The sequence below is a fragment of the Pistacia vera genome, unplaced genomic scaffold (assembly GCF_008641045.1).
Source record: "Pistacia vera cultivar Batoury unplaced genomic scaffold, PisVer_v2 Contig673, whole genome shotgun sequence".
Classification (NCBI taxonomy): domain Eukaryota; kingdom Viridiplantae; phylum Streptophyta; class Magnoliopsida; order Sapindales; family Anacardiaceae; genus Pistacia; species Pistacia vera.
The window spans coordinates 241,355-259,759 of NW_022196527.1; the positions used below are offsets into that span (position 1 = coordinate 241,355).

Below are 18,405 nucleotides of genomic sequence, written 5' to 3' on the forward strand. Positions count from 1 at the left end.
ACACGACAACAATAACCAAGATATATACACCAATATACAGTTGCTACGTAAAATAATTACAAAAACATCCTACAAATGCAACAATATTTAATGAAGATAAATGCATGTTAACTGAATTTTGATTAGGTGAGGGATCATACTATATGCACATTTTAACAAGTCTAAAACGTTTTCACAAGTTTGATCTAAAAGTCACATAATTTCTCACATCACACCACTTCATTTGCCGTCCCAATTTTCTTCTAGTCTATAAAACTCTGTTGAGCCATCACAAGAATTGAAGCTACAACACATCCCAACTCCCAACGTCATTCACAAATGGGGCAATGCATATATCTGAATTAATAAGATAATAATAATAAGAATTGGAAGACAATTTGTGTGATTGAGTGGTTTCTTCAATTCTGAAGTTATTCCCCCAACCACCCAAAATCATTCAACATCGCAGAATCAAAATCCGCAAACACAAAGCAAAACTACTCAAAAATAAAATCCCACAAGCAGCTCACCCCAAAATCAAAACAAAAAATCCAATTAACAATAGCCCAAAAACACAGAGTTAGAGACATGGAAAAAATTTCCAAACGCAACTTACATACATGAATAACCATTGACAAAAAGGCAAAAACTGAAGAACTAATTTAATTGCAAGTTCGCAAAAAGAGAGAGAGAAGAAACCTTCGACTTTGCAAAGTGGAGACTTGGAGAGATCAAAGGTTGTAGAAGATTTGTGCGATTGAGTGGTTTCTTCAATCGATTTGTGATTCGATCAATTTGTACAAGAAGAGAGAAGAACTAGTAAAGTTTTGATTGATTTGTGCAAAAAGAGTGAAGGTTGCAAAGAAGAGAGTAAAGATTTGTGTGAAATGAAAATGAATTTTGGGTTTAGGGTTCAAAAAATCCTAAACCAGTTTTTTAATATAAGTGACCCAGTTTGGATCCCAAACCGATCCAATCGGTGGGTTATTACTATTTTACTAGTCCAAAGTCAGGTTTTTTATTGAATCGGACTGGTGGAGGCCCTAGGTCCCGGTCCAAGTGGTTAAACCGACTGGTTGGAGCCAGGTTCCTAATCATTGATTCATATCACCAAGTCTAAGCATAAGCCATCATTTTCACTCGTTTGGTCTTTGTTATTTCTTCAAAGAACACAATTGTGAAATATTTTTTTTTTATGATTTCATTCGTTGTAATTCTATCATATATATAGTCCATAAAATGAACATTTATAAGGAAAAAATAAAATAAGTAATTACAAAATATTACATGAAATATCCTATAATTAAGAGAGAAATGAAGGTAATAGTATCATTTAAGAATATTGACCATATCAAACTCTTATTTTAGGACATTATCCCTTAATTCTAGCACTCCCCCTCAAGTTAGAGCATGGATATCACACATGCCTAACTTGTCTAAAGAGTCATAAAAAACGTTGTTGGCTATGACTTGCAACGCCCTCATCGCGGTACGTAGCTTTACGTATTCCTTAATACCCTTAGTTGAATTTTGTTAAAGGTATCTTGAATAAGTGTGAAGAAAATGCCTTAAAATTTTATTAGGGGTAAAATGGTCTTTTCACTCATAATTAGTTGAAAAAGTGGAGAGTGAAAAGAGATAGAATTTCATGGAGAAGTTAATAAAAATGAGGGCATTGTTGTAATTGACTAAGGGACATATATGAAATTTCATAGAAAGTGCAAGGGCAAAATGAGAAAGTAGAAGTAATAAATGAGATATTTTGAGTTCATTCTTGAAAAATCTATCATTCTCTACTCCGTCACACGCCACTTTCATCTCCAAATTCTCTCATTTTCTTCATCAAATTTCCAAGGAAATTTAGAGGATTTTTTGTTGGATTTTGGTAGATTCAATCCTAAGCATCCAAAGGTAAGAGTTCTTACAATTTGATGTGAGATTAATTTTTAAAGTGTTGAATTCTTATAGTTATATGTTTAGGGTTTAAGAAGAAGAGGAGATCTACCCAAAGGGAGAGTTTCTAGTGTGGAACTACTCAAGATCAAGGTAAGTAAATCCAACCCTAAGTTTGATTTGAGTTGTACATGTATGTATGTGCTTATGTTTTTGAGAAGTTTTGATGAGATTGATACTTGATGATAATTAAAATTCAGCCATGAGAATGTAGACTTTGCCTATATGGTGATTGATGGAAGTTTGGTTGAATTTAGAAAGAGTTTGAGTAGACTTTATGGAGTGTAGTTTCCTAGCCAGGTTTAGTGTTGATTTAATGGAGTTTTGCTCCAAATATTGGTGGCTTAAGAAAGAAGTAGAAGTGTAGCCAAATAGAGTTTGAGTATGCATGCAATTTGTTTGATGAAAATCCTAAGAGAAAACATATTACCATGGTTGCCTTGTCACAGCTATGACAGTCTGAGTGATTTTTGGGCATCTTACTGGTTGAACTGAGTTGAGACTTAAACATAAAAGTTGTAGCCCTATCTCTAAGCTTTAAAACAAGACCAAGATTGTAGCAATCCGATGTGTATAACTCGAGATATGCCTTCATGAATATGACATGTGAAGAATGAATACCTCAAAATATTTTTTAGTCTAATAATCTATGATTGATTTCAAGTATGGGAATGTTGTTGGTAGAAAATACTAGTTCTCTAATGATATTTTTATATGCCATAATGCAATCTCACATTCTCAAATTTGCATTTAGAAAGAATAGCAAAGAATGAGCATAGTTCCATGCACATACACATAGATGAGAATAGTAAAGAATAAAGAAAAAGAAAGAAAATAATTAATTGTAAAAAGAGAAGAGAAGAGAAAGTTGTTGCAATGGGGAACCGTGAGTGACAGAGAAGAATAGTCCCACATACACGCTGCCTTCAGTGAGCGGCCTCAGAATCAGAAAGAAGTAAGTGTACAGTTCGTTAGAAGTGTATGTGGATGAGAACTATACCAACAGAATTTACCTACATGCACACCGCCTTTAGTGAGCGGCCTCAGAATCAGAAAGAAGAGTTGTACAGTCCAATAGAAGTGCATGTAGATGAGGACTGTACCCACTCACATTGCCAGGGTTCCGAATCCATGCCTTAATCGAGTCTGATCGGTATAGAAAGAAAGAAAAGAAAGAAAGAAAGAGTAGAACATAGAAAGAAAGAACAGAATAGAACAGAAAAAAAAAAAAAGAATAGAACACGGAAAGAAAGAAGAGAAACAGAAAACAGAAAAGAAATTGCATTCTTTATGCATTTATGCACATGCATCATGACATTCATATTATTCAGAATTAGTTTCTCCAATTGAGCTTACATGTTAGTAAGTGAGAAACAAGAATAGAGAAAGAACAGAGAAAGAACAGAGAGAGAAAGTCATTACATTTTTGGTATCAGAGCAAAGATTTGAGAATTTGACAGTGTGCCTCTCTCGTCACATTGATGTTCCGTAGCCGACCGCTGTAAGTTATTTCTTTCCTTACTTGTAGTAGATGAGTTCATTGCATTGACTAAAAGTGTTGGTGTTATGTAGATGAGACGTAGAACTAGAGCAAGCAGTAAGAAGGCAATGAGTACAGGTGAACCTTCCAACCCGTCAGAATTTACTTCCCCTGTCCTCGATGAAGCGAGGATCCGTAAGTATATAGTAAGTCTTGGTAGAGACTCAAGGAGGCTCGATATTGGAGAGGGTTGAGACCCTAGTTATTGTATCAACCCCCAAAGAGGAGAGAGAAAGGTCGGTACCCCCGATAGTATAGAATCGTATTGAGCCGATATATGAGTTGCCTTGTCAACATCAGCTATCAGCATTCAAGGGTACGACAGACCCTATAGTGGCAGAAAAGTGGTTTAGGTCCGTGGAGTGTACGACAGCACTGTTAAAGCTGATGCCCCCAATAATAGAGAGGTACGAAATAAGAAAATATTTCAACCCAGGAAGAACATGTGGGTTTGGCAGAATAAAATGCCAAGAACTGTTCCATTAAGAAAGAGTTACTAGATGGTGTTAGTGTGGTAACTAAGGAGATCCTTTTAGGGGAGTCTGTGGTGATCCATAGAATGGAGTTGCCAGTGGATTTGATAGTGTTTGATATGCCCTATTTTCATGTTATTTTGGGCATGGATTTCCTGGGGAGATTTGGAGTAGAGATTGATTGCTAGAATAAGAAAGAAAGATTTAATCTTGATGATGGTGATAAGTTTAATTTCTGTAAGGGCCACCAACTTAGTATGTTGATTAGCAGTGTAAAGGCCAGAAAGATACTAAGAAAAAGGTGCTCGAGGTATATTGCTCATGTAGTGCATAATAGTGATGTCCCACAACTAGAGATTCAGATTGTGCCAGTAGTCCGAGAGTTTTTAGATGTATTTCCAGAAGTTTTGTCGGGTTTACCTCTGGAAAGAGAAGTAGAATTCAGCATTGAACTGGCACTAGGGGTAGCACCAATTTCTAAAGCTCCTTACTGGATGACCCCAACTGAGCTTCAGGAATTGAAAAAGCAACTTCAAGAACTCTTCGACAAGGGTTTTATTCGCCCTAGCCATTCTCTTTGGGGTGCTCCAATTTTATTTGTAAAGAAGAAAGATGGATCCTTACGGATGTGTATGGGTTACAGAGAGTTGAATAAAGTGACAGTGAACAATAAGTATATGTTACCTCGCATAGATGAATTGTTTGATCAGTTGAAAGGAGCAGCCGTGTTTTCACAGATTGATTTGAGATCGGGTTATCACCAAGTAAGAGCTGTAGAGCAATATATTACCAAGACTGCTTTCCAGACTAAAGATTGTCATTATGAGTTTGTGGTGATGCCTTTTGGGTTAACCAATGCCCCAACAGTCTTTATGGACTTAATGAACCGAGTGTTCTAGGATTGTCTTGATCGATTTATAGAGTTGTTTATTGATGGCATCCTGGTGTATTCTAAGATAAAAGAGGAGCATGAAGAACACCTAAGATTTGTGCTACAGCGATTGAGAGATAAGAAGTTGTTTGCCAAATTTTTGAAGTGTGAGTTTTGGCTAGATCAAGTTATCTTCCTTGGCCATACTGTTTCAAAGGAAGGTATCTCAGTGGATCTGAGTAAGGTGAGAGCAATTCTAGAATGACAAAAGCCAAAGACATCTTAGGGCTAGTAGGCTACTCTAGAGGGTTTGTAGCAAGGTTTGCTCAGTTAGCTAAGCCGCTTACAACTCTTATCAAACAGAGGAATGCCTGTGAAGACAGTTTTCAAGAGTTAAAGAGAAGATTGACCATAACTTTTATCCTCATTTTAGGGACTTGGTGTAGTATTGATGTAGTTGGGTAGGGTAATAGCTTATGCTTCTCGACAGTTGAAAGAGTATGAGACGAGATACCCTACGCATGATCTAGAGTTGACTGCTATAGTTTTTGCACTAAAAATATGGAGGCATTATTTGTATAGAGCAAAGAGCAACATTTATACTGATCATAAGAGCTTGAAGTACTTCTTCACCCAAGGGAAGCTGAATATGAGGCAAATGAGATTGTTAGAGCTGGTAAAGGAACAGATAGAGGTGATACTGGAAAGTTTTGCCTGGTTAGAAATTCAACCTACTTTGTTGGAAAAGATTAAAGAAAAACAAGTTATTGATAAGTGGTGTCAGAAAATAAGTCAGCAATTGCTTGAGGGCAAGATATCAGAATTTCACCTGTTAGATGGTGTCCTCCGTTTCCGGAATCGTATATGTATTCCCCAAGATGTTGAGTTGAAGAAGAAGATTTTTGCGAAGGCTCATGAAACACCACACACTGCTCATCCTAGAGGAACCAAGATGTATCAAGATTTAAAGAAAAGTTATTGGTGGCCAGGTATGAAGAAAGATATTGGAGATTATGTGGCTAAGTGCTTGGTTTGTCAACAGGTGAAAGCAGAACACCAAAGACCATCAGGTTTGCTTCAGCCATTCAGCATTCCTGAATGGAAATGGGAAAGTATGTAAAAAGATAAGAAAAGAGAAGGTTGTTGCGATGGGGAACCCGTGAGTGACAGAGAAGAATAGTCCCACATACACGCTGCCTTCAGTGAGCGGCCTCAGAATAAAAAAGAAGTAAGTGTACAGTTCGTTAGAAATGTATGTGGATGAGAACTATACCAACAGAATTTACCTACATGCATGTCGCCTTTAGTGAGCGGCCTCAGAATCAGAAAGAAGAGTTGTACAGTCCGATAGAAGTGCATGTAGATGAGGACTGTACCCACTCACATGGTCAGGGTTCTGAATCCATGCCTCAACCGAGTCCGATCGGCATAGAAAGAAAGAATAGAAAGAATAGAACGAAAGAAAGAACAAAAAAAAAAAAAAAAAAAAACACAAAAAGAAAGAACATAATAGAAAGAAAGAAGAGAAACAGAAAACAGAAAAGAAATTGCATTCTTTATGCATTTATGCACATGCATCATGACATTCATATTATTCAGAATTAGTTTATCCAATTGTGCTTACATGTTAGTAAGTGAGAAACAAGAATAGAGAAAGAACAGAGAGAGAGAATCATTACACGACTTCAGTAAGAACATCAGTTAGTTGGTCTTCAGTCTTCACAAAAGAAAATATAATGATCCCAGCTTCAAGTTTTTCCTTAATGAAGTGTCTATCAATTTCTACATGTTTCGTCCAGTTGTGTTGAAAGGGATTGTGAGCAATCTCTATAGTTGAAGTGTTATCATTGTTGAATAATTTTGTCAAACTTATATATATTATGTGTGTGCGCTATAGTTGCGTGTGTGTACATGTATGTCAGACATTTGCATGTTTCATATTTTTTTGCATTTTATCTTCAAGTGTGTGCACACTTTTTTTCTATGCTAGCATCGCATGTCTAACTATCCTTTGGCACATGTTGCGAGTTTTACTTAATAGCTAAGATATTTTCTTGGCATCTTTTGTGCTGTCATTTGGACCATTTACAGGTGTCTTAATATCCTTCAAAGGTCCAGGGAAATTCAGCTTTATTTCTCTTTTGTTGTGGTCATAAACTAAAGTTGAAATGTTCCTCTTTTGGACCAACTTTTGGTCAGCCTTTGTCTGCTGACCTGGACATATTTGGGGAGCACGAAATTGGCCTTTTTCTTCTCCCTTCTTGCAATATTTTTTGTGACCTTTTTTATGATATTTCTTTCTATTCTCTGAAACTTTCAAAGGGTTTATTTCTTAAAGGTTCCCCATATGTTTTTGTGCCAAACAACTTATCATCCTTCATCTTTGTTGAGTTAAAAGGAAGTTCATCTTCTTCCTTGTTTGTCTGTCTTTTTGAACCTTGGATATTTTATTTGCTTGTGCTCTAAAATTTTTAGAGAGTATTTTTGCTCAAAGGTACACCATATGTTATTGTGCTAAACCTTCACCATATCTTATCCTTATTGAATAAATGTTGGAACTTGGTTCCATTGTTGATGTTGGAGCGTGGCTTTGGCGTGTGAAACTTGGGTGGAGCTCAAGTATTCTTCGAGTGTGTTCCTGATGTGAAGAGATCCTAGGAGCGACAAAACATTAGACATTCAGATGGTATTGTTTAGTGTAACTAGAACATGGAGTTCTCTTTATTGTAGCTAAAATCAACTTTGAACTATATCTTGTAATGTTTGTTATTTAGTGGATTTGCTTCAATCTGGACGAGGTCCCATGGATGTAAGCTAAGACTGGTTTTAGTCAAACCATGTATATGTTGTGTGCTTTATGTTTATCACTTATGGATGTTGATTCATGCTTAAACATGATAACCATTAATCAACTTGGTAAAATCTTTCGCTGCACTTTAAAAATGGGTAACCTAAATGTTGAATAGAGTTCAGCTACTCTAACAATCACAATACAACTTCATTGCATCCTAAGAGTCAACACCCATGTCCCTTAGCAAGTTCCTCAACCATAGTAAGTCACACACTCTAAAAGTCATATTTTTATACTCAACTTCTGCACTTGACATTGTTACTATCAGTTGCTTTTTACTCCTCCAAGTCACAAGGTTTCCCCCTACAAAAGTAAAATATCTTGAAGTAGATCTTCTGTTATTAGTTGAACCAGCCCAATCCGCATCAGTGTAACCTTTTTACCTTGAGATGATTATGCTTGGTGAAAAGTAACCATTTACCCAGAGCAAACTTCAAATACATCAATATATGTTCCACGACATCAATGTGAGGTTTACGAGGATCATGCATAAAGCGGCTCACTACACATACTACATAAGCAATATCTAACCTAGTGTGGGACAAATAAATCAATTTTCCCACAAGTCTCTAATACTTTGCCTTACCAAACGATGAAACAACTTATGATTTTGTTCAACATGGGTATTCACAGGCTTACATCCAAGCATACTTGTTTCAATTAACAAATCAAGAATGTTTATCTGTTGAGATAAGAAAATACCATTTTTTTATTGGGCTACCTCAATCTCACTCCTCCTTAGCACTGGAAGACATATGAAATGCCTTCTTGTTTTTTGGATGCCAATTAGGATATCTATGGATTTGAAAGCATGTATCCATCGTATGACTGCTACCATTACAGTAAGTACACTTCCGATCCTTCTTTAAGGTAAGTGTTTTACAAGAGGCCAATACAGCCCCTTTTCCAATATTTCCTCCCAACAAAACATCTTGGCAATTAGCTTCTGCACAAACCATAGCATAAACAACTTCTATATTTGGAAGTGGTTTGGTAGCAAGTACGTGACCTCAACCCCATCTAATTGAGGGTCAAGACCCGCTAAAAACATATACACACGTTGGGAATTTACCTTTGTGGTATCTTTCACAATATCATTGACACATTCCAGAGTACACTCATCAATATCATTAGGTTCCTGCCATATTTTTTGTTGTTTGCCAAAATAAGAAATAACATAACCTCTATTCTGGCTGACAGAAATGACTTTGCAGTGTAGTTTATAGACTTTTGATGCATCATGGTCGATCGAATATGTTTGTTTTACAGCTTCCCATACTTCCTTTGTCGTAGCCAACTAAAGAAAGAGGGATCTGATGTCCTTTTTAATTGCATCAAGGAGCCAAGATTTGACTAAATAGTTTTCATCCTCCCATGCTTCATATTCCTCCAAATGAACATCTTTTGGCGCAGCCTTAGTACTCGAAATAAAACCCCAATGTTTCCTTCCACTGATCTTATTTTGAGCATTCAAAGACCACTCAACATAATTGGTACCATGAAGCCGTTCGAAGTGATTAAAGAAGGAGCCTCCTACGTATAGAACCCAACCGATATAATAGTAGATTCATTCTTCTTTAGAGAATCATAATCACTTTCTTCTGAATCAATCATAGTGATAAAGGCCCTACAAAAGAATTTCGCAATGGAATGATATGAATAGAAAACACTGGGCCAAACTTAAATTCCTAAGTAAAGAAGAGGAGATTGATATATATATTACAAAATATTACAAGAAATATCCTATAATTAAAAGAGAAATAATATTCTATTCTTAATAGAAAAACAAAGGTAATGATATCAATTAAGAATATTGACCATATCAAACTCCTAATTATATGATTGACCCTATCATATCAACCTCCTAATTATATGAAATTATTCCTTAATTTTAACATTTTATCTAGTATATACATGATTTCACTAACTACTGCAAGATTTGAAATAATTAAGAAATCAAAAATTCAAATCATTATTCAAAATTTACCGGTATGCAACTGAATGCTAGCCATTAGAATCTTGATAATTACGACTAAGAAAATTAGAAAGAGATTAAAAGATTACCATAACAGGCCTGAAATAGTTTCAGATTAAGTGAGGTACCAAATCTCAGAACCAAGTACAAGATTCCAAATTCACCAGAGTAGAATATTATAATACCCTCAGATTAATTAACTCAAGTAACAGATTGCAGAAATTGTTTCAAGTTCCAACTTTCCTTCATTACAAATTCAACAAAGTGGACATGCCTCAGGTTAAGCAGAGTACTGATATCAGAACTGGGTTCAATATTCCATACTTTGCAGAGTAGACCATCATTTAACTCAGGTTGAGTAGAGTACCAAATCGCAGTACAAGCTCACAAGTTGAAACTATTTCTTTAAAAAATGCAGCAAAGAGGATACAAATCTTGTAATCCCTGATTAGTGATCTAAATTTTTTCTTTTTCCACTGAAAGGAAAAGACTGGAATCATAAAAAATATTGCAATTAAGACAATATATAGTTGATTTAGTTTCTATTCGGCTATTCCTGCTGAATAATTTAAAGAGCTTCAGTACAGTCTCATCCAACAAAGATAATGCAATAGGTTTAAAATTGCAGCTCTTCTATGGTTGGCTTCAATTTAATTGATTGGCTTAGTTGATCATACTGTAAAATGCTATTGTGTAAAAGAGTCCCTGCTCTTTTAGAACTTAAAGAAAGGTTACAGACGCTCAAACTTCTGGAAGCTACAAAATTCTTAATTCTTTTAACAAGTTCATAGTGATCATGAATCATTTTTGTGAATTGTTATATTATGTACACGCATGTGGCTCTTGCCACTAATTACTTGTTCATTTTTTTTTTTTTTTTTGTTGATCGAGGGTGTCGGGGCAGCTTACACGCACTTCAACTAATCTGATAGAATTTGAGATGGGTCTGACTGCTCACCCAATAAAGCATTGTTGAATGAGGGAATCACCAAAACCCTTTTATAAACCAAAAGGCTTAAGCGTGCCTGGTCAGTATGGTACTTCAATACTCCCCCTTTTATAAACCAGAAGGCTTGAGCATGCTTGGTCAGCGTGGTACTCCAATACTTCCCCTCACGGTCAAGCCCATGTGGTAGGTCATGCCTGTTGATGAAAGTAGTTGCTGGCTCTAACTCCTGAGCCGTTGGTCAAGCATTCAGCTCAACTAAACTTGACTCTAATACCATGATAGAATTTGAGGTGGGTCTGACTCCTCACCTGATAAGGTCTTGTTGAATGGAAGGATTACCTTCTCTTATAAACCAGAAGGCTTGAGCGTGCTTAGTCAGAGCCAAGGTGAATTGAACTCAGAACCTCTTAAATAATACATCCAAAAGTCTTAGTTAATCACTCGACCACTCTTTTTATTTGGAAATCTCACACTCCAAATTTCATTGCAAATCACTTTATGGCTAATGTAGTATATCCAACGTCCTGAGTATTTAATCATTTACTTCTACCAAAAACCGAATTTGCCAAGTGCTGTTCAGAATGGAGTTGAGGGATGAGGCAGATCTCAGAATATAAAAAAGTTAGAACACAATCTACTTTAATTAGAAACATTCAATTAAATCAAGGAAGCAATCTAATTGAAAACATTAGCGGACCCGCTAAAAGCTACAGTTTATGCTATTTCTGTATCTCCAAAATCACATTAATAGAAAAAGGAATCCTGAAAAGATAATGAAGCTAGCAAGAAAGTGGCGTATTTCTCTCTTGTTTGCCATTTTTTTCTGAAATTGTGCTTGAGTTCTGCAAGTTCACATGCATATATGATATATGTGACCACATATCATCAAATCAGGTGAAATAAATTACACAAGCTAGGTAAGATTCCCATGCCATCATCAGGCTGTTTGTGACAGAAGAAGAAATATCTGAATCGCCAAACCTTATCTGCAATATGCAAAAAATATTCTTCTTTGGTCCATAATAAAATCCTCACAATGAAGAAATTCTTGTGAGAAGTGATAAACATATTATTTAACAATATATTTCATTTTACGCTATCTGAGGGAAAGGAAATGCAAGGCCAATAAAAACAAGGATTCCGTTGAAGCCAGCGGATAAGTTGTCATTTCTCATGGGTCTAAGCCCAAATCCCACCCCATCCTAGGCCTCATCTGAATAAAAATCCGTAAATTACATGGATATGGTGGTGGGTCTGAGTAACTTCAATATCTATGACTGACAAATAAAGTCCTGATGAAGATAAGACTATTAGCGAGCACAGGCTATAGAATACAAGGGATCCAGGTATATAGGATGCGAAAGATCTAATCTCTTTTACCAAAAAAAGCTGTCGTTTTCATGGGAAGGGGGTCTCTCTGTCCTCATTTAGTCAGTTTCATAAGGCGGGTAAAGAATCTCTGTACCGTGTCTCAGCATCGCCCAATGAAGTATTACTAGTTACTGCTTTCATAATTCCTCTTGCAATAGGGTAAATTTATTTTGGACTTTGCCGTGTGATTCACGAAACTTAAAACATTTGGTAACCCTATCTACAAGCTCCTCTCTTTACTGCTGTGCTTTATCACATGCTCCTACCTGACCAATTTAACCAAGGACACTTATTAGATACTGATAGCTAGATATTCCACAGTAGGAAAAGCCCAAGCTTGTGACTGCTTTGGTGGTGGGAATCGTAGATATATGAGGGTATAGCTGAACAACGTGATAAGTATTAGTACGTACCCGAAGACTGCTGAACAACGTGATAAGTATTAGTACGTACCCGAAGACTGTAGCTGTTACCTGATGCAAAATAAAGCAAAAAAAAAAAAAACACTGTTTTACTCGCTTTTCCAGGCACCCATTTCAGAATAAAACTTTCACATTTTGAATTTACATCCCTTCAGCCGATTTTCCCAAGCCAACAGTATAGTGCTTACAAATTTCAAAGCAAGGAGCCTAGCTATTGTATGTAACGGCCAGTGACACTCTGAATAATTAGATGGCTTAAAGTAGAAATTCTGGAGATCAAATTCAAATTAAAAGTCACTTAATCTGTTCACACTGATTTAAATAGCAGAATGAAAGGGTTATGCTCCAACAAAATGCGAACATGTGGACCCAGAATGATAAATTCCACGTGCACAGAATAACACCGGACAGAACGGGGAGGATCTCGGTAATTCTTAGTCTCATCTCATGCCTTGTGATCGTGGTCAGTCTTAATGATGAACCGATCAGCGCCTGTCAAGTGACGGTGTCCTGGAAAAGTATAGACCATTTGTTCCTTCATAGCTGTGGCCCATCAACAATCCAGCAAGTTTGAATGGGTCCATTTTGTTCCACATGAGCCTACCATTAATGTTCATGTTTCTTTACAAGAACACAAAATAATACTTGTATTCTTAATCAACATAAAAGCCTGCAAGTCCGCCATGATAACCATACAAGAAATCCCGAAACAAGCACAATTATGGAGAATGTGCATGCGGGAGAGAGCACAAATAATGTAGCTAGTTTGGAGTGTTTGAGAATACTATTTACCAAATTCTTTACATTATTTATTTTTTTTTTTTTCATCAAGTCAAATATAACCATGATCAACAAATGATTATGTTCATCATGATTGCTATGGTCAAATGAATTTGATTAATTTCTGATTAAATACTACCCCAAGACGATAAAGTCACACAGTACTGACCAAAGAGAAAGAAAATAGTCAAGCAATTAATATGGTCAAAGAAAATAAATTGAGAAGAAAGGCATCTTGTCTTTTATCAATTCAATTTCTAGTTAGGTTGAGCTTACAACTTTGATTGGATGTGCAGAAATCATCAGATCAGTCAAGTTTTTTTTTTAATGATTTCCAAATACTAGTCGCAATCGGTAGGCTGTACGTGAAGTATACTGTTGCATGAACTGGAGACCCAGGGCTCTTCAAACAGTACAACTTGCAATTCATTGATAGTTCAAACTCAACATATATGTGTTTATATTCATCCTCTGATCATAGAAAAACCTGTCGGCACGTAGGAGTAAAGCGGTGAAATTAACTACTTTTACTGGATGATGAGTGGTGAATTCAAGGGTACATAAACCCTGCAATTAAACTACATTGATACATTAAAGAGAAGGTTAATTAACAAAGTTAACATAAACCAAAGTGATTCTTTTTTGTTAACTACTGGTTTACTTCAAAGACCCCTAGAAACTCTGAAACTACCTGATCTGCGGTAAAACATAGCTTCCCATATCTCAGTGAAAGCTTCCACAATAACCCTATGATGCTGCCTGGAATTCAAGGACAAAAAGCAATGCAAGAGTTGCTCCAACTCTTGCTCTTCAAACATTTGCTTCTCCAAAATCATCTCCAACATGGATCCTTTGAAATCCTCGTACGGATCCTCAGATTTCTTCACAACAGCAAAGCTCTCTCTCACTTTCCCATCAACAGTACATGGTATCAGCCTCTGTAGGAACATGGACAACCTCGCTGGAGATTCAATTTCCGGAGAAGAAAAATTACCCTTTTTATTTATCACTTGGCTTGTCTTCAAAACCGACCGTTTTACCTTCTTGACCCTCTTCTTCTTACGGGTGCTTACAGGCCTGTTGAATGGTATTTCTCGTATGGTTTCAAGTTTGGGATAGAACTCTGAAGAAGAATAATCAGTGGATAAGCTTCTAGAAGAGGAAACTAATGTTTCAGTTTCTTCATTGTCTACATAGTCGACGTCATCATAACTTTCACTGCTAAATAACTCGGTATCAGCCGAAGATGTGCTGATGCGGGTCTTTGGCGGTGTCCTTTTCTTCTTTCTACCACGTCGTTTTTTCTTCTCCGTGTTTGGTGGTGGGGGAGGAGGCAACAAAACCTCGTCATCACATGACGTGTGACCGGAGGCTGAGGCTGAGGAGTTGTAGATTTTCTGGCGAGGGGTTTCGTCAAAGATTTTGGCCACCACGTGAAAGTTGTCTTCTTTTTCCCAGTGAAACTCTGGTGTCAGTGGAGATTCAGAGTAGTCGGTTAAACAGAGGTTCTTTGAGCTGGATCTTGAGGTGCAGCCGCATGCTATGCATGTGATGGCGGAGGAAACGTGGCGTTTGAAAGAGGAGTGGCGTGTTTTGGGGGTTGGTTTTGGATAATGGAGAGTGATGGGGTTAGGGGTGACCAAAGAGAACTGGAGGACTGAAGGGACTGGATTTGACGGGAGAGTGGATGGGTCTTTAGAACGGCAAGAACGGAAGGATGGGATGAATCGGGATATCCGGAGCTTGAAACCCTTAGCCATTGTTTTGTCTTGTCGGAAAAGCTCACCTTCAAGACTAATAAACTGTGTTTGTGTGAGAAAAAGTAGGGTTTATATAGGCCGTGTGAGGTGTGACGAAATAAATGAATTATTTTTAAAACCACCTTGGATGGTAGACCAAATAAATGAACTATAAACTTCCTTTATTACTTGCTACAGTTCAAGTACCAGAATCTTTTTTTGTTTTTCCGACCAAATTTTGATATTTCAGAGAAAGAAGGCGAGCCAGTAATCCACATCCACCCGTGATTATACTTTATACAGAACAAGAGATAGATCGTGAATGCATGTTATAAATTGTCATACGATAAATGCAAGCCTTTGTTAATGTTATTGAAAGTTTCTACATACAGAATACCTTCTATTATTACCATTCGATACCATAAATTGTTTCATTATATAAAGATAGAACGAATCTATGGTGAATCCATTTAATTACAACATTTTCTTGAATAAAGCAGTACATTATATATAGTCTTCTGTATATAATATAATATAATATAAATGTACGTTAGTATAAAGTTATAACAAAATATCAGTAATATGATCATTACTTTAATTGTAAATTAATCTAAAAAGATGTAATTTAACTATTTAAAACTATTTATAATTACTTTTTAGAAAGACCTTTTTATATAACTTTATTTGAAATTACAAAATTAAAAATCATTTTCAAATATTTGAAAAGTTTTTAACAAATAAAGACTATGATAGAACTCTTTTAAAAATACACAATTTTTACTTATATTCAACACTACCTTATTATTTGTGACTGATAACTGATAATAACCTATACCATGTATGCTTGATCTTGAACTTACATCTTTTTGACCCAAAGGCCAGTCATAGGCTTGTAGCATTTGACCTAGGTAAACTACATAAAAATATTATTTCATTTGATACTGTTTTACAAAATAAAATTTTAAAAACACCCCTATAAAGAAAAGCAATCCAGTATATAATACTTCTGATTAATTAATTTTTTTTTTTTTTTTTTAATCTATGAGGTATTTAAGTCAGTTTGTATGTATCTCTCCTAATCCCCTTTAAACTTGAAATTGTCAGAGGATAAGAATTCCAATAGCCACTATTCTTAGTACTTTGAAGGGTTTTATGAAACATTTTTTACTTTTTTACTATCAAACCATGCCATAATTGTTTCAGATTGATTAAGTTGGATAAACTTCTTATTTAATTCGTAATTCAAAGAATATAAACATTAAATCTTAATTTTAAGTTTCCCTTTACCATTAACAAAACAATTCTAGCAAGAAGTATAGCTAGATTTGTCCTGGCAGCTGGTCTCACTGGCAAATTTGTCTTGAATTTGGAGGGAAGTTTCCTATATTATATTATGCTTAGGCCGTCTTCCAAGAGAGCTGAGAATTTCTGAAAAATATTGGAGACTAATCATGATTATAATCCAGAGATGTACAACGTGCACTGTCGGATTCTGTAATATATTACAAAATACAAATACTCAAACTGATCATACACGTGGAGCTTTTTGTCTCTTTAATCCAAATCAAATTTTGAACGCAGAAAGACAAAGTTTATTAATTAAAAATAATTCATATAATAATATTTTGCACCAAACACATCCTTTCAGTCTTTCAGACTTCGGAGTCCCAGCTAATAAAATCATGAGCAAGTTCATATCTGAAAATTCGGATTACAAATTTCGGCCGGTTCGTTTCCTTAGTAATACATATTGATACAATTCCCAGTTTCATTTTCTTTTTCCGACCTTTATTTGTTCATCTGACAACGTCTGCCATGCTGAATATTTAAACAACATCAATAAACATTGCAAAGGGAGACCTTTTACTAAAGAAATTCGAGTTCATTATTTCCATCTAACCTTATCTATTAAATTCTGGATAATTATTGGAAAATGATTAAAGTATGGGGACACTGCTCTTGGTATATTGATTTTTAAAAAGGGGCGTGGAGAGGAGATCTGAAGCAATGGAATTGAAGCTCTGATATGATGTGAGAAAAGGTTAGCAGGTTTGCGGAAACGCTGGCGCTCCCATGCATTAACTATATGTACATCGACACATGGGTAAAAATTTATTGCTTTAACAAAATAAGTAAAAAGGTAATTAAAGCAAAAAGATTGGGAAGGGACCTCAATGATGTTTAAATTTTAACCTCTGGGTGGGCACCTGACTAACTGATTCCATGGTTTCTTTCGCTTATAAGAGAAAGGATGGCTAAATTGTCAAAAGGAAAATGAAAAGCAAGTGTTGTTTTCTCCACTTTTAGCTTAATATTGATTATTATATCTAAATAAAAGCATGCAAAAGAGCGAAGCTTTTGTATATAGAATATATATAAATATATGTGTGTGTGTGTGTGTTGATGAAGCAGACCCAACAGAGAGAGTAGACTACTCAAGAAAAAGTCGATACAAAGAAGCGCTTAACAAAGATGGGTGGGGATCCAAGGAAACAAAATCATCTTTTGCATGCAACTGTCTTCCCTTTTTCGTTGTCTTTTTTGCGACATGGTCATTTGGCCTAACCTCCTTTCTTGTGTTGGGCATCTCACTCAGCCAGACACCCAGTCAACCATATCCGTTGCCCCAATCCCAATCCCAATCCCAATCCCAACTCTCAATTGTTTTTTAAATTTCCAACTTTAAGCTAAAACCCATGGGCCGGGGTATAAACATGCATGTGGAATTGTCCACACTCACAAATTAACTTGTTCTACAATGGGCTTTTTTTAACTGAAGTCTTAGTCTGTAGATCAGCTAACCTCAAAATTGAATATGTTGTAGTGTCTTCTTTTGCTTTTGTTTAAATTTGTGGATTCACATCTGTAACTTACAAACAAATCTAACGAATTGAAATTGGATTCTCTTTTTGGAAGCGAGTTTTGATTACAGGCTCTAAATTATAGCCGTTAACTGTTTTTGTGGGCACTGGAGGTGAATTCGAAAGAACAATATTCTTGTAAAAATATACACTGTAGTCCTATCGAATGGTCAAGAAAGTATTTGTTGGACTATCGAATGGTTAAGAAAGTATTTGTTGGACTATCGAATTTTAACACTAACGATTCGCACGTTCAAAGTGCTAAGAGAGTTTTAAAAATTACACGTGATGGATCCATTTGAATATGGTGTTGAGATTATATATGTTACAGAAACATAAATAATAGACTGACAATAGAGGTTTTTATAGTAGTTCGAATGCTTAAAGAAAATCCTACATCCACTGTTATTTTATTATTCTCTAACTATTTTTTATGATATTACCCATAAAACATACAAAGATGAAGAAATACTTTGTTTTACAGAGAGAAATAATGAAGCTCAAATCTATGTCTAGCTCTCATATGCCCAACCCCCCTTTTCGTGAAGAGAGGTGCTCATTTATACACCTTTTAGGTCAATGTAGTGAATGCTTATGCGAGTTGTTATGACATGTGAGGACTATTCCTTAACCCTTATCTT

The 18,405-nt window shown here is 35.9% G+C and overlaps 1 protein-coding gene across 1 annotated transcript; it reads right to left on the reverse strand.

The window, feature by feature from the left end:
- Nucleotides 1–13,737: 13,737 nt before the first annotated feature.
- LOC116113180 (transcription repressor OFP7-like) lies at nt 13,738–14,924 on the reverse strand. Its single transcript, XM_031399340.1, has one exon. It carries the CDS (start codon nt 14,922–14,924, stop codon nt 13,827–13,829), a length of 1,098 nt encoding a protein of 365 aa, XP_031255200.1. The 3' UTR covers nt 13,738–13,826.
- Between the last annotated feature and the right edge of the window lie 3,481 nt (nt 14,925–18,405).